General features: G+C 43.1%; 1 protein-coding gene across 2 annotated transcripts in view; it reads right to left on the bottom strand.

The window, feature by feature from the left end:
- RAPGEF2 (Rap guanine nucleotide exchange factor 2) overlaps positions 1-17,237 on the bottom strand; it is a 293,855-nt gene extending 276,618 nt beyond the window's left edge. For both annotated transcript variants that reach the window (XM_077814491.1, XM_077814492.1), the window contains exon 1: positions 17,065-17,237. In XM_077814491.1, the coding sequence (XP_077670617.1) occupies positions 17,065-17,133 (69 nt within the window). In that variant the 5' untranslated portion in view covers positions 17,134-17,237. The remainder of the gene's footprint in view (positions 1-17,064) is intronic.
- Positions 17,238-17,737: the final 500 nt, after the last annotated feature.

The raw sequence follows: 17,737 nt of genomic DNA, 5'->3' as shown, positions 1-17,737 counted from the left end.
TTTGTTAATCTCTTTCTAACCCTGCAGGTAGCTAGCTGAAGCCTTAAGCATGAGCTATCCCGTAGGAATTTCACACATACTGATGTTGTCTATAAAATAAAATATTTCGATCTTCAGGACAGTCAGCCCAGCACATTTCACACACATTGAATTTGCTGACATCTGTACTGTGTTTATTAAAAACAGAGCTCCTGTAAGTAACAGGTTATCCAGAACCACGTATACAATAGCTCTAAATACAATGTCAAATGTCTCTCATTCTGAGATCTTCGTATAACAGGTTTACTCTCTTCCTAATTTAGAGTAAGTTCAGGCTAGTTTGTTCATTCGTACTGTGTAATGAATGTTCACTTCCTCCTTAGCAGGAAGTATGTTCAGTAAACTGCTTAGCATCTCAAACAGTAAAGAGGGATTTAGTCAGAGTACATCAGACAACCTGACCAATATCCCTAGCAAGTCTCCACAGAAAACTCATGTTTCTGGCTTCTACATAATTCCCTCATGTAATAACTTCAACTTCTTTGCTTGTGTTCTTATTAGCATAACCAATACGCTGTTTTTTAAAAATTTCTTTGTGAAAGTGCTGGATCGACAGCCCTGGAGACTAGAGGTTTGTGTTTTCCCACAGTTGGGCAGCAACAGTGCCAGTTTCTTCACAGTATTCCAACCGCGACTTGTGGGGGGGACCACACATCTCCATACCCATTCAGTCTTTGCTGTCTCCAAAGAGATGGCAAACAACGATGACAGTTTGTGGTTTGTGTAATACATATACCTGCCAATTAGGAATTAAACAAAGGTCAATTTATTTCACATAGGCAGGGTCCTGTGTATTACACACCTGTGGAATTTGCCACTGAAATCATTCCCTGCTCCAAAACAGTGCTCCAGAGTCTCAATTTTCATTTTTTTTAAATGTTTCTACCCCGGTGGTTGTGCAGACAACCCTGAAAAGAGGAACAGAACGTAAACTGATGCAGTGGTGTTTTCAGAGTGTGCAAGCAACCTGAAACAGCCATGAGAAATTTGAGCTGTCTCATTTGTTTAGGTTAACTCTGAAACCTAAAGATGATAACCTTCAACATACTGAAAGTGTGGCTGGTGTAAAATAAACTGAATATCAAAACAGGTGCTACTGAACTAATTGTATTATTCATGTCAATAATTCAATCCTATATATTAAGTTTACCTGAAGATATCACAGAATTGAGATTTTTGCTACACACTCATACAATGTACATTGCTGCAAGATCTACATCCCTTACTTGCTATGAAGTACATTGTGCCTTGTTTCAGAGTAACAGCCCTGTTAGTCTGTATTCGTACATTGTGCCTTGTGTACAGGCAACATGAAATGCAAAGACTGTCATATATTTTTCTGTACCTGCTTACTTTTAAAGACTAATATCTGCCTTTCAGATCAATTAACATTCAGTCCTGACTATTCTGATGTGTTTCTTTCATCCAGTATTTCTTCACTATATTCTGAACTGAAACCCCTTTCACAAAGGTCGCCAAAACCTACCCAGCAGTTCAAGCTGGTGTTTGTTACTCGTACATTGTCGAGGTATTGTTAATCCTCATTTTAGTAAGGTTATTGTTTGGAAGAGGGAATTCTGGCCTTAAGAGAGAGTATTCTCTAAGCAAGATTTTAGCAGCAGTGTCTTGTAATAGTCTTCAAAGTTAGACACAACATGGTATAGGATGTATTTTCTAGACTTAAAGGATACTGATCTGATTTCCCTTAATCAACATGTGTGGTTATTTGCACGTTAATTCTGTTTGCATGCCAGTAAAAATCAAATTACACTCCAAGTCGGTCTCCCTCAAGATGCTCTCCAGAATGCCTCCAACTTACTACTACTACTTTTCTATTTTTAAAAATACCTGTAAACACTAAAATGAACAAGGAACTTGGCTATCAGATATACACAACTCTAGTATGCCATATCCTACACGTTACATATTTTAATCCATGTCAATACAGGTCTATCATAGATCTTCTAACACAGCATAGATTATACTATATTCAAATCATATAGAATTCCTACAAGTACTTATTAGATGCCCATCATTAGTGCACATGGGTGCCTTCTGACTGAAAAATATATTGCAAACCAGGTTTCCTTGCTTTCCACCCCTGATGACAGTTGGTTCAAACACTGATGGACTAGATGATTCTTGAGAAAAACATAAGTTTATCCTCCTGAAAATACAAAAATGAACTTGCTTCGAGTGCACTCCTCTCTAATGATTTGTCCAATGAAAAAGTGAAATTAAAGAGAGACTGTTCATCATTACTACTGCTGTTCAGAAGGCTTGGGGCAGCAGTGAAATTGCCATGCATCAAGTCACTTTCACTCTGCTTAGGGTATGTTTGGGAACAGCATCTTCAGACTATATTGACCACTGTTTATATTTTCTGTGAAGAGATGGTAAAAAATATATATTTTAACCTCACTCTAAAAAACACCACAATTGCATTACCACCTAGTCATCTGATCCTTCACTTCTTTTGTGAGGAAGTTTCCTGTAAAGTCAACTGGAATTTTGCCTAGGCAGGAACAGCTGAATCAGGCTAAGACATTATGCAAATGAGGCATCCATCACCCATCCAAAGTAAAGGGCATAACCAGAATTCCATTATAATGACAAGAATACACACACCCAACTTCTTAGATGCAACTATTGACCTGAATTTGTATAGTAGATTTTTATCATATTTCTAAAGGTCTAGGTTCAGAATTTTATTTACATGATAGAGACGAAGAATCCCCAAATTTCATATTGAAAAAAGTTGCCAATAATTTGTCATTTACTGTACATCTGAACATTGATTTATTGTAAACTTTTTGAAGATTCATGAACATGAATGCATTTTCATTTTTACACATGTAAGTTTCCCAAAATTCTGAAATGAGAAAGTATTAGAATTATATTTTTCAGTTATGCCGTTATACAACTGGCATTTTTGACAAGAGCATATGACATGACAACACACACAGATTCTGCAGAATACAAGCTTTTATTTTTTAAAGCAAATTTCCATCACTTATGGTTGAGAAGGTAGCATTAAATCAGTTCACATTCAGGATGTCTGAAACAGTATGAAATATAGATAGACAAAATGGGTAGGGGATAAGAACTTTTGACCTCTAGCCCTGCAAATGACAAATGGTCCTCCACTTCCCATTTCAATGTTATTAGAATGCAATATTATAAACACTTTTTAAAAACCTAGAACATTAAAACAAAAAATTAAATTACATTAAAAATTCATGGTCATGATACAAACTAAACAATACATATGGTTTGCATACTCAATTTCCTTTTCCAAAGACCATTTCTACTCCCCTGCCATGAATTAACATCTAGTTCTAGATAATTAAAAATCATTAACAGAACTTTTCCTCGGCTAGTAAGGTACCAAAATGGGGATGTCTTCTATAGGAAAGGGTTCCCAAGTGCAACCAAGTAAAAATTACTTTCACGTTTGCAATAATTTTCTCTCAGGAGCAAGATACTATATATGATTACAGAAAATGATTTATTAAAAGTCATTTTAAGTTCTTACAATGACTGTTCAGTGTATGTATGATGGTTTTAAGAGCTATCAACTGAACAGAGTTGCACTTTTACCCTAGAAAAGCGAGTTATGAAAACCTAAATTATAGTGACAAAGCCATTGGTAAAATGAGCAGAGATCACTTACCAATAATTCACCTGAGCAAACAGCTTTTAAGAGTTCTGGAAGTTGAGAACAGTAGTTGTTACAACCAATTCATCCACTGGATCTTATAATAGGCTTAGAAGACTACCTTTTCTGAAAAAGGATTTAAAGCTATTCTCAGCCAATGAATAAATGTACTTGCTAGGTAACGTTTGCTAAAGAAGCCTACATACACTTTTTTTAAAAAAATCATAAGAAATATCAAGAGCTGATGTTTGTCATTGGAGAAAAAAATCACACAGAACTGTGCTACAGTAAGCATTATGCCATTTACATGTATCAGGCTTCAATTTTATTCCCACAGTGAGCAAAAAAAATGTTAAACCGATTATGATTTTTCCCCACTGCTAGTTCTATCTGCAGACAGGAATGAAAACTGGTAATTTCTTCTGCCCATAACTGATTTTTCCACTACTACTACAAATTTATCATTCCCGCATGAGTCTTGAGATTGAGATTCCAACTGGTATCCCAGTAATACAATGGTAATACTACAACCTTTTTGTGCTGCAGTTCTCTCTTCTCCTGTCCCATTACCACTCCGGTCTTGTTTTCTCTCCCTTTTCATTCAGGTTTCCCTTTTACTGGTTGTTCACTTACTCCCCTTGCTCACCAGAAGGTTTGATGCTGTTTGGAGGGAAGCAGGTGTTCATTGCCACTTCTGTGGGTAGGGACACATGCTCCCAAATCTGAGATGCAAGTTGAGACAGCAAACATAAAAAGCTTGGGCTGATGAGCTGCTTCCTGAGCTTGTACCCTGGTAAATACAAACTGCTCGCTCCTGAGTCCACCTAAGTGCAAGAGCAGGAAGGGAAGCTGGGTTTCAAAAGTTCCTTACTACGAACTGTAGATATGTCAGTCTGCAGACAGCTCCTCTGTCATGCTGCTGATGCCCCTAGCTTTAACAAGAAGAAGAAAAGTAAAGTTCACTGCTGCTACTGAGGGCCCTATGGGCAGCACTGAAACTGTCAAGAATCGTGTTCATTTCATATTGCTGCAGCTTGGGGGAAACTTGAGGAAGGAACTGGACCACTACTCATAGTGGAGGACCACGCTAAAAGACAAATTGGCAGAATAACAATCCCAACCTCCTCACAGCAGCCAGGAAGCTCTGAAGGACAGATGAGGCAAAAGAAGAGCTCTTTCTCCCTTCTAGAAGCTAGGAAGGCATAGAGTTTCAAGTTTATAAGACACCTAATAGCGGCTAATGCTGGAGATAAAACCCCCAAGCAGTGTCCAGGGACTGCACTCACCAACTAGGAACAACATGCCAGTAAGGAATTAGACTTTTCAGCAGACTGCTGCCTCAAGATCCCACTACTGAGGTATTTTAATATTTGTTCTAGTTCATCCCCCCCAAACAGGCTACTTCTTTCCCATTCCAATTCCACCCTCCAACTCTGAACAAATCCCTCCAACTCCGCTCTCCTCCCTTCACACATACTCCTATCCCATCCAAGCATTTTCCTATCAGATTTTCCACACGTGCACCTCATGCCTCTCCAGTCTCCACCCCTTTCATAGCTATGACTTTTGCCACTCTGGACCATCTCTTCCATTACTTTCTCTTTTCTTATGCTCTGTTGACTCAATTGCTGATTCCTCCTGCTCCACAATCTCCATCACCCTGGACCTCTTCAAAAATCTATCCTACCCCCCACTCTTCTCTTCCTCCCCTCCAACTCCCTTTCACATGCCAGTGAAACCCTCTGGAAAAAGTACTACAACCATGTTCCGCTACAAGTTCATTCTCTCTTTCACTTCCATCAACTTCCTAGTCAACCAACACTAACTTCCCCTCTTCACTAAGTCACACCCACAATCCTAACCCCCTATAGGCCACTTCTCGCTCCCTCCTCCTGTATGCAAGACCCTGTTGATATTTTGAGTAGTCTTGTCAATCCATCATCTGAGTTGAGGCCCCATCATAGAGCATTTGTGCAGCATCCCATATCTTTTTGAGCACTTCCCCCAGGCGCCTAATACCAGCCTCAGTCACCTAGTTCATGGTTCCTATAAAAACCTTCCCATGTTCTTCCATGCTTACTATTATGCATTGAACTAGTCTAATGAAGTATTTGATGTAGAGGAGTGATTTTAAGACAAACTTTCTCCTATGATTCTTACAGGAAATGACCAAGTGAAATAAAGGGCCAGTGAGAGTCATTATAGGCAGAGTAGACATTTATAATTAAAGTTGTTCTAACATTTTCCATGAAAACTTGGTTTTCACTTACCTCTAGTTTTGACAAACTAACCATTCAGAAAAAAAAAAAGTTTTGCATGCTTGGTCTCTGTCTCAGGTTGATTGGGGGTGGGGGGGGGGGATGCTTTGAGCAAGAGTGCTTTAGCCATTTCCAAGAGCAATGGTAGTGAAAAATAGGTAGTTTTGACAATTTTTATTTTAAAACAACACTTTTGGTCTCCTGAGAGGTTTCCTGGGGTGTTCAGTGATTTAGCAGCCAACTTTTAACTTGCTCTGAACATTTGCAACTGGTGATTTTCACGGATCACAAGCAGCACTAACCACTTCTCCTATCCCAGGAACACCCTCTTGCCAAACTTCAAATATCTGTCACACACCCTTGAGATGCTCGGAATTTTCAAAGAAACTTGGGGGGGGGGAACATTACATTGACAAGAGCTGCCTATTTTTCCCCAACACAATTTTCTGAGCAGTTAACATGTAAGCCTCTGTTTTCCGTTGCTTTTAATGGAAAGTAGAAGACAATCTTAACTACAGGCATTGCTACCAGCTCTGCCTATAAGAAACGTCTTGGAATCATCAAGTTATGCACATAGCTAACCTATGTAACCTTATCACTGTTCTCCTTATCCTCCCCTTCCTTGTATTTATTACACCCACTTATTAGGTGTAAGTAATATAATTCTAAGCACTTCAGGACAAGGACTGCATCTTCCCATGAATTTGAATACCAGTTAGCTCAACAGGGCCAGTTCCTGTTCCTCTGGGCTCCAATAAAATACAATAAAAATCGCCACCTTTGGCTAGGAGGTTTAGTCCTTCAGCAAGCAAGCGCATGACCAGTTTTTCAAGCCTTGCCAACCAAGCCCAAATATCAAAGAGCTAACAATCACACAAATTTTATAGTTACAACCACCACTATTACTAAAAGTTGACAAAAGCCATTTATTGAAAGAATATTTTATTTGATCCATATTAACTTTTTACTAGTTTCAGACTGGCATGAAGTATAAGCCCAGAAATCTTTATAAACAAGCTTTTTTTGCTTTACTTTTATTGTATCCAGTTCAGAGATTTTGAAGTATATATCATGTAAGTGAAACCACTACATTTCTCATTCTGCCACTGGACAAGATTGAAGTTTGCAAGTGCAACAGGCCAGACTGAATGACAATGGAATCATTGTTTCACTGTTAAAGGACTAAACATACTCATGTTATAAATATTTATGTAAATTATAGTTTACCTTTATTTTTTTCCTTTTTACAAATTACTCTGCATTTTTATTCTGAAAGAGAAGTGCTACACTTAATGTCTTAGATTAGGGGTTCCCAAATTGCAAACGTTACATTGCTGCTCATTGTGCTGACTCTCTTCATTTCCAACTGCCCAAGTGCATTAAAAGATGGTTAAAAATACATTATATATTTTAATGTAAACATTCTCCTGAGAAAAAACGAACAGGAGTACTTGTGGCACCTTAGAGACTAATAAATTTATTTATACAGTTTATTTATTCAAGTGACACCATCATAGGACCTAATCACATTAGCCACGCCATCAGGGGCTTGTTCACCTGCACATCTACCAATGTGATATATGCCATCATGTGCCAGCAATGCCCCTCTGCCAGGTACATTGGCCAAACCGGACAGTCTCTACACAAAAGAATAAATGGACACAAATCTGATATCAAGAATCATAACATTCAAAAACCGGTAGGAGAACACTTCAACCTCTCTGGCCACTCAGTAAAAGATTTAAGGGTGGCAATTTTACAACAGAAAAGCTTCAAAAACAGACTCCAAGGAGAAACTGCTGAGCTTGAATTAATATGCAAACTAGATACCATTAACTTGGGTTTGAAGAGAGACTGTAAATGGGCCATCTTGATCATCACTACAAAAGTTTTTTTCTCCTGCTGATAATAGTTCATCTTAACTAATTAGCCTGCAAATTCCAACTTTTATATTTATATATATATACACATACACAAACACATATACATCTTCTTACTATATGTTCCATTCTGTGCATCCGATGAAGGGGGCTGTAGCCCACGAAAGCTTATGCTCTAATAAATTTGTTAGTCTCTAAAGTGCCACAAGTACTCCTGTTCCTTTTGCGGATACAGACTAACATGGCTGCTACTCTGAAACCTGTCATTCTCCTGAGGTATTTGCAACCCAACCCCCACAGCATGTTGCTAGTGCAGAAGAACCTGAAAGCAAAATTAACTAAACAATAGTTGTACTTGCATATTGTTGTTGTCCAAGCCAAGACAAATGCAAAAAGTAGACAGCAAAATAAAAAATGCTTTTTTAAAAATTAGTTTTAATCTTCAAATGCATTTGTAAGATGGATAGGAGATCTGCGTTTTAAAAATATATCTGACCTTGGTCCTTTTAACCAAGCACCACATACAGTACCATTTGAAAGCACTTGTTTTCTATGACCACGTCGCACCACAAACAGCTTTACACTCATTTGGAATGATTCATCAACATAATGCTAGATCAAAAAGTGAATGTTCATGTCTGTCCTCTATTAATGAGTTCTCACACAATTAAACTCTTTCATCGGTTACCAGATAAAAGAATGCTGTATTCCATAGACAATGCTACTGGAGAACAAGCTGAAAATTTAATTGGAACAAATATAGGTACCTCCTATAGTTAAACCATTGTTTCTCTCAAATACGTGGCAACAGAATTATCTCCCAGACAGAGGCATCCTGTCTTGAGGTACTCTGACATTAACAGATGTCATTGGTATTGAGCTATGGGTAACTAGATAGCCCTCCCCTTCCAACATAAAACATATTGCTAATGCCACTCCTCTGCTATTAGTTATTCTAGTACTGAATTTGTTGAATTTACCAGACTGCCGAATTCCAGAAGAGTGCTTTAGCAACTTGTCAATGGGTCTAGGAACTATTTGTATCAAGTTCTTCCCACAGCTCTAATCTTACTGTAGGTGATTTAAGCAAAATGATGCAAAAATTAACAATTTACATACATCTGACCACTCTACTCATCAGTTCATGTATCATATAGAAATGGTAATGTAAAAAGCAAGTAGTTTAGGTTTTAAGTTCTTTTTAAAGAGGACTTTTATTCTTCACAGTTAGCTGCAAATAGCATAATATTTCACTCAACTATTTTTACTTAACTATTAAACCATTAAGAAATTGTTTTCAAAAGGCTTGAAGCCACAAATATAAAAAGGGTTTTGAAAAAAAAATCACTTCGTTAATATAAAGCTTGGGGGCAAATATCTGTTTGCAATTAATTAACATGTAGAGGTTTAACTAACTTGTTTGGTGACCAAATTTTCTATTTAAGCCTTCAAAGAAAACAACATGAATAGCTTAATAAAGCAATTACATAAGAGAAGAGTTCTGTTATGCAACAGACAATGAATAATGCACATGTAAAACAACTGGTCATATGCATTTGGGGTTTTATTACTTTCTGAAGGCTTGGCTACACTTGCGAGTTAGATCGCATTAGCTCACTACCCGTCCACACTGGCAAAGCACGTAGAGCGCTCTGACTCCACGGCTAAAACACAGCTGGTACTCCACCTCGGCGAGTAGAATAACGTTCTGTGCACCCCCACTGGAGTGCCGCAGTGCCAGTGTGGACGCCCTGGTCTGTTAGTGCGCTCTGATCGGCCTCCAGAAGTGTCCCCCTAATGCCTGTTCTAGTCACTCTAGTCATCACTTTGAACTCTACTGCCCTGCCCTCAAGTGACCAACCATCAGACCCGCCCTTTAAATTCTCTGGGAATTTTGAAAATCCCCTTCCTATTTGCTCAGCCAGGCGTGGAGTGCTCTCAGCGAATCTTTCCAGGTGACCATGCACCAGGCGATCCCCAGTATGGAGCAATGGCAAGGTGTTGGACCTCATCAGTGCTGGGGGGAGGAAGCTGTCCAGTCCCAGCTGCGCTCCAGCCGTAGGAATTACGATACCTTTGGACAGATATCAAGGGACATAACGGAAAGGGGCCATGACCGGGATGCACTGCAGTGCAGGGTTAAAGTGAATGAGCTGCGGAATGCCTACCGCAAAGCCCACAAGGCAAACAGCCGCTCCAGTGCTGCCCCTGCAACCTGCCTTTTTTACAAAGAGGGGCGACCCCACCTCCACTCCGAGTACCACCATGGACACTTCAGAGCCCAGTTCAACAAGGCAGGAGGAGGAGGACCAGCAAAGCAGGAGTGAGGGTGCTGAGGTGGAGGAAGACACCCCGGAATCCCTAGATGCATGCAGCCAGGAGCTGTTCTTAAGCCAGGAGGAAGGTAACCAGTCGCAGCAGCTGGTGCTTGGGGAAGGACAAAACACCAGAGGAGGTTCCCAGTAAGCAGCTTTTTATTTTGGGAAGGAAGTTATTCGGTGCACGTTCTTGGGGCGAGGAGAGTTAGGGATGCATACATGCCTAGATGCGGAATAAGGCGTTGATGTGCTCCCTCACATCGCGGTAATTGGCCTCAGTGATCTCTTCAAAGGTCCCATCCAGAACTTGGGCAATGCACTTGCGCAGGTTTCTCGGGAGAGCCACTGTCATCCTTGTCCCAGTAAGGCTAAATTGTCCATGTCACTGTGCCGTGAGGGTCGGGGGGACCATTGGTGCATACAGGCAAGCTGCATATGGGCCAGGGCAGAAGCCGCATTGCAGTAGAAGACCCTCCCTTGCTTCCCAGATCACCCTCAGTAGCGAGATACCTTCCAGGACGAACTCCTGTGGAAAATGTGGGGACAGTGTTCAGTGTAGGGACCCCCTGCTGCTGTTGGCTCTGCCCAAGGCACAGAAACCCAGAGGACAATACAGCCGTGAAACAATCAGTCACACTTGACCCTGTGCCTACTCACCATTTTGGAGCTCCCGTGGGTTATGTGCACTCGCTTGGGGATGGGAAAATTATGCTATTGTGTAAACTGTGCTTGCCCGTAAGTACAGGAGAATCATTGCTCTCTCTGGTGTGAATAATGCTGCCTCTGTTAAGTGTTGCATTTTGCCTTTACAGATGCAACCTTGAGATCTCAGACATCCGTGTTATCACCGGCTGAAAGACTCCAAAGAATCAGAAAGAAGCCACATAAAAGCAAGGAAGACGTTGCATGAAGTAATGCAGCATTCAAGTAATGAAAACCAAAAAGCGAAGCAGTGGCAGGACAGTGAAAGGAGGATCCGCCAGCAGAATGAGGAGCACCGGCACAAAAGCGTGGTGCTCCAGCAGAAAAGCACGGATCGGCTGATAAGCATAATGGACCGCCAAGCGGACTCTATCCAGGTGCTCGTAGCCATGCAGGCGGAGCACTACCGTCCCCGCCCGCCGCAGCCCTTGTCCCACAATTCTTTCCCTTGTGCCCTCATGTCACCTCCAACCCATTTTCCCCAACATCCAGGTTCCTAACCGCCACTAGCTGCCTCCAACACCTGTAGCTTCACCACCCAGCCCTGAAACCTACGACCCTTACCCACTGCACTCAACCCTCATCACCATGGAATATAGCTATCCTGAAGCGCAGCACTCATTGCACAGCACTCCAGACAAGAAGGCTGAGTATGATAACAGGACATACGCAAATCTGTGATTGTACCGTTCCCCACCCCATCCCCTTGCCCTTTCTGTTTCCCAAGCAGTTGTGTTTCTTTGCAATAAATGGGTTTTCTTTGCAATAAATGTTTTTTTGGGTTTGAAAACACTATTATTGCATAAAGTAAAAGATACCTTAGCCCAGGAAAGAAACAGGCACTGCAAGTCAGCGTAGCAGTCGCAGATTCCTACTAACATTGGAACCACTGCACTTCACTCCCGTGCAGGGCACCAGACATTACTGGTGGCTTTCAGCCTCAAATTGCTCCCTCAAGGCATCCCTAATCCTTGCAGCCCCATGCTGGGCCCCTCTAATAGCCCTGCTCTCTGGCTGTTCAAATTCAGCCTCTAGGTGTTGAACCGCCGAGTTCCATGGCTAAGTGAATCATTCACCCTTCCCTTCACAAATGTTATGGAGGGTACAGCATGCGGATGATAACCGCTGGGATGCTGTCATCAGCCAGGTCCAGCTTCCCATACAGAGAGCGCCAGCGGCCCTTTAAACAGCCAAAAGCACACTCCACAGTCATTCTGCACCAGCTCAGCCTGCTGTTGAACTGCTCCTTGCTGCTGTCAGGGCTCCCTGTGTAGGGTTTCATGAGCCCCGGCATTAAAGGGTAAGCGGGGTCTCCAAGGATCACAATGGCCATTTCGACTTCCCCTATGGTGATCTTCTGGTCTGGGAAAAAAGTCCTGGCTTGCAGCTTCCTGAACAGGCCAGTGGTCCGAAAGATGCGTGCATCATGCACCTTTCTAAGCCAGCCTGCATTAATGTCAAAGAAATGCCCACAGTGATCCACAAGTGCCTGGAGAACCATAGAGAAATACCCCTTCCAATTAACATACTCTGAGGCTAGGTGGGCTGGTGCCAGAATTGGAATGTGTGCACCATCTATCGCCCCTCTGCAGGTAGGGAAACCCATTTGTGAAAAGCCATCCACAATGTCATGAATGTTACCCAGAGTCACGGTTCTTCTGAACAGGATGTGATTAATGGTCCTGCAAACTTGCATCAACACAATTCCAGCGGTCAACTTTCCCACTCCAAACCGGTTAGCGACCAATCAGTAGCTGTCTGGAGTTACCAGCTTCCAGACTGCAATAGCCACCCACTTCTCCACCATCAGGGCAGCTCTCAATCTCGTGTCCTTGCGCCGCAGGCTGGGGGCAAGCTCCTCACACAGCCACTTCCATGGGACTTTTCTCATCCGCAAGTTCTGCGGCCGCTGCTCATCATCCCAGACTTGCATGATGATGTGATCCTACCATTCAGTGCTTGTTTTCCAAGCCCAAAAGCGGTGTTCCCTGGTGGTGAGCATGTTCATGAATGCCACAAGCAAACTCGTGTCATATGCGTTACTCAAGTCAATATCATCGTCGGAGCCCTCACTGTCACTTTGTATCATAAGGAATAACTCAACTACCAAACGTGACGTGCTGGCAAGACTCGTCAGCATACTCCTCAGCAGTTCGGGCTCCATTCCCGCAGACCGAAAGGGAAGACAGAGTGCGCAGTATAAAAAGCATTGAAAAATGGCGCCAAATGTGGACAGAAGCACAGGGATTGCTGGGATGCAAACCGATGCATCACGGGGCATTGGAACAGGACACAGAATGCCCTGCCCCTCCTCCCCCTTCCCACAAGCCACAGCGCCATAATGGAAAGAGGTGCTGCCCATAATGCACTGCTCCCAATGCTGCTGCAAGTGCTGCAAATGTGGCCACGCCAGTGCGCTTGCAGCTGTCAGGGTGGATAGACTGCAGCGCTTTCCCTACTGCGTTCTCCAAAGGCAGGTTTAACTCAAAGTGCTCTACATCTGCAACTGTAGCCATGCCCTAAAATTCTTTGTGAACTAGGATACAGCACTCCATTGACTAGAATAATTTAGATAGGCTTTGAATACCCACTGTGTAAACAAGGACACTCCCGCACAACATAAGTCAAAGATTTTTCTGCAATAACCTCTGGAGCAATGCTCTGAGAGGACCTTTTAAAATCTGTCCAAATTAGAAAAGGACTTCTGCACTGAGAAAAGGTTCTAAGATTTCACTGACTCCCCGCCCTTCATAATTTAATCATATTTAATAGTTCTCAAAGCTGTGTGTTCAAACAAGGGCAGTCTTCTGTTCTCATTTCAACTCACAATGAAGTCATAACAGTAAATTTACATCACCATAATTGAAGGCAAAACACTAATGTCAAATGCAGAATTACAGATGTCACAGAATAAGGAGGAGAAGTTGGTCATATAGAGAAAGTGCTTGTTAAAACACAAATATATTCAATAAGCAGTGACGGGAACAAAGAAATATGACCAATAGATGCTTCCTTGACTATGCACATTCTCTTCCATGCACATTTCTGTCAATATGAAAGAGTATACATTCTCCTCCCAACCCTTTTTCATTACAGTCAGAATCATATCACTTAAGGATATCTGAAGAGTCCTCAAAACAAAATGAAATGACTACCTTTCTGGAAAAATCTGGGTTATTATTTAGGGAAGACAAAAAGCAGAAGACCAAGGCCTTTATGGCTTGGTAAAAACACTGCTTTTTAAAGTTTTGCTTTTTAACTGCAAAGTACAGAATTCAAGAAAGAAACTTACTCATCGCCACATAGTCTGCCCTAAGATTAAACTGAAGTAAATCCTTCTCAGAAAGGAAAAAAAAAAAATTTAAATTTTAAAAAAAAAACCCTCAATCCACTCAATTCAGAAAAACACAGATGAAAATGAAGGTGTATATTTTCAAAATACAAGTCTTTGACTCACAACTACTGTTAAAGATAATGAGTTTAAATATCTAAATCTCAAAAAAAAAAATACATTAAACATTCTAAAAAGTATAAAGGAATTTTCCTCTTTTGAGCCTTCTCCCCAGAAGCAATAAGCAGCACATTTAATCACCAGCCTCAAAGACTTCCAGCACTGCCAACACAGCATGTTTCCCATAGATCTGATCTTATTTGTTGACTCTTTTGGCCAGTCAGAGCCTAATGGATTTAGGGTTTCTTTCTGTGTAGACTGGTACAGCAGGCTTTTGGTGTACTGATACTTGAAGTTTTGCAGTGTTAATACAATCATGGTGTTCTGGATTTAGCTTTCTACACAGTGTTCTTCACACTGGCTCTACCCCCTGCATTCATGCTAGTGTCTTCACTGCGTCATTTCTTCCCCCCCCTCCCCCCTTTTCTTTTTTTAAACAGATTGGCAGGGACACAGGAAAGTTTAACAGTTCACTTTATTTGGCACAGATATACAACTGTCACAGTGGAAGTTTTGTCTCTCACAGGCTGGTTTGAAGGCCCACTACCTGACTGATTTCTGAGCAACTGCCAATATCCCTGCGGCTGACCAACTGACAGTCTTTTTATAATCTTCTCCCAAGATCTCTGACATCCCTGTCTGACTCCCATTACTGGAATTTAAGCTTCTTACAGAACAAGGGATCTTGCTACGTTAACAAATAGTATCCTTCTGAAATAGCACTCTGTCTCCAAATCTAACTTTTCAGTAACTGTGCTACTCTGATACCTAGAGGCTTTCATACTGGTGCCAACATTTAAGACAAGTACTGTAACAGACATTTGGAAAGGTCAAGCAAGGACACAGGAACACAACTTTAGTTTCATCATAATAAAAGGACTTTGCTCTAGAATGAAATAGAGAAGATTACGTTTTTTCATATAATCAGGACCACCTTTTCTAACTATGATATACATACACATGCGCAAAATCATAAGTAACCATGGTAATTAAAAATAAAGCCCCTCACTAAGATCAGGACACACAGAGTTCTTAGAGAAACAGGACACACAGAGTTCTTAGAGAAACAGGACACACAGAGTTCTTAGAGAAACAGGACAAATCTTTAGAAAACAGGACAGATGGCACTGCAACTAATAAGCAAAGTAACTCCTTGAATCATTAGCTACTGAACTACAGCTTGACACAGGGATCAGAATAAAGCTTATTTGTGTTTAGATGGTTGGCAGCAAAAACATCCAATCACCACTCCAAAGCAAAAAGAACTCACTCACCTTAACGTGACTCAAAAAAAACAACTAACAGTCAAAACATTTTTACACATTTTCTTCCCCTTCTGTCTCTAATGTTTATAAAGCTCTGTGTGCTTTCAATCCTGCAGGAGCAAATGACCGCATCAATTTTTATTTATCCCACACATACACACACACATAACCGCATCCCCAAGTAAAGCCTGATTCAAGTATTTCAAAAATCTTTCTCCCATACTACTGTGCAAGAATTTCACCCTATTTTTGGGAGGCAGAGATTTGCCAAAAATACCACACTCACCTCTCTTATAAATGTATGGGCCAGTAATGCTGTAATGAGCTATAGATGTACAAAGTTAATTCAATTCCAGCATTCAACTACTGTACTTATGTTGTATTGGGAACAGATATATAACCTCAGTTAATTAATGGCCAACAATATAAAAGGCCACTCAGTTGTGCAATATAAAAAAAATGTATTCAAAACATTTTCTTCTCTTTCCATGAGCTAGCAATCCTATACATCTATATTTTGGCTGAGTAAAGTTTGTATAACAGTAAATATGTTGTATCATGCACTCCTATGCACACTATGGTATTAAAAGTTTCTGTTAACACAATAGTGTTTTCTTTTAAAACGAATACTTTTCAAAAGGAAAAGAGGAAAACATAGCAGCAGTTACTAAATCTGAGTGTTTCCCACAGAGTCAGCTTTCAGGATTTATGAAACTCACAGCCAAAGAGGTGCCCTCCCCCTTCTCCTCTGCTGCTGTCTGACCACACAGATGGGTTCTCTGCCCAATTTTAGGCAAAGATAGAGGTGGTGGGAATGGAAGGACAGATTAAGGGGATGTAAGACCCCAACAAATAACAACACTACTGGCGGGGGGTGGGGGGGGAGAAGAGAAGGAGAGAAATCCTAAGACTAGTGCTGGTTGTGAATGAATAGGACTGTTCCTCCATCCCGTGAGTGGGAAAGGGGGTTAGAGATGTCTGAAAACAGATTAGTTAGTGTGCGTATGTACAGAAAGAGAAAGGAGTACTAGAAACAGATGAGATGTGCGTGCGGTGTGTGAGAAACAAGAAGTAGCTATGGGAAATGTTGGCGAACGGAGGATTCGTTATCTGGGGGCTCTGGTCGGGGTGAGCGGAGGGTGAGTAAGGAAAACCGCATACCTGGAAGCACGTATAGGGAAATAGGTACCTGTTGCCCCTGTGTGCAGTACCTAGGGGGCACAGATCAGGTCGTACCTGCCTGTACCTCGGGGCTCCTATCCAGGGGGGGGAAATGGGGGTAGGTACCGGAGATTAGGCTCCTCTTGAAAGGGGAGAGGATAAACAAAGGATGTAGGGGCTCTTCTCCGCGGCAGCGGTGAGTAGATACCTGGGGGCTCCCCTCTGGGGCAGTACGCGGGAGAGCGAGAGCAGGGGCGGACTGGGGGTACCGGGGGCTCCTCTCCGGGCCGCTGGGAGGGAGGAACAAGGGGGTGGGAGCAGCAAGGGGGTACCTGGGGGCTCCTCTCCGCCGGGTTCTTCATCACCGCCTGGCGGAAGCTGTTATCCACGTACGACGCCATCTCGCCCCTTCTCTGCCCCGGACTGCAGCGCCCCGGCCCCACCGCCTCCTGTCTGGGCTCCGGCCGCGGCTCCCGCTGGGTGAGGAGCGGGCTCGGAAGCTGCGCCGAGCCCCGGCCCCGTAAGGCGCGCGGCGGTGGGAAGCCGGGCTCGGTCCCGGCGGGGTCCCGGCTCCTGTCGCTGCGCGGCGGGCGCGGCCTCTCGCTGCTCCGGCCCGGCTCGCGGCCGCTGGGGGTGAAACGCCGGGACTCAGCAGCGCCGCCGCCCGGCCAAGCCCGGCCGGCAGCGGGGAGAGCGGCCCGGGGGCTCCCACTGTCCTGGCGCCTGGCGGCGGCGGCTCCCGGCTCCTGCTCTACTGGGCTCCGCCGTCCCGCTCCGTGGCTGCTGCATCCCCGCCGGCGCCTCCCATCCGGGCTGCCGGGGGCTACGGGGCTGCGCTCCCGGCTGGGCGCGGGGAGGTGGCTGGCTCGGCGCGGGCGGGGCCGGGCTCTCAAGGGGGGAGCGGCCTCCTGCGCTGGCGGCTTTGTGCTGCTGCAACCATGGTGAGGAGCGAGCCACACCGGCGGGGAGCGGCCAGCGGCGGCAGCAGCAGCAGCAGCGCTCGGG

Source organism: Eretmochelys imbricata, chromosome 4 (assembly GCF_965152235.1).
Source record: "Eretmochelys imbricata isolate rEreImb1 chromosome 4, rEreImb1.hap1, whole genome shotgun sequence".
NCBI classification, from domain to species: domain Eukaryota; kingdom Metazoa; phylum Chordata; order Testudines; family Cheloniidae; genus Eretmochelys; species Eretmochelys imbricata.
Note: the sequence above shows the minus strand (reverse complement) of the source record. Positions and strands in the feature narration are given on the sequence as shown.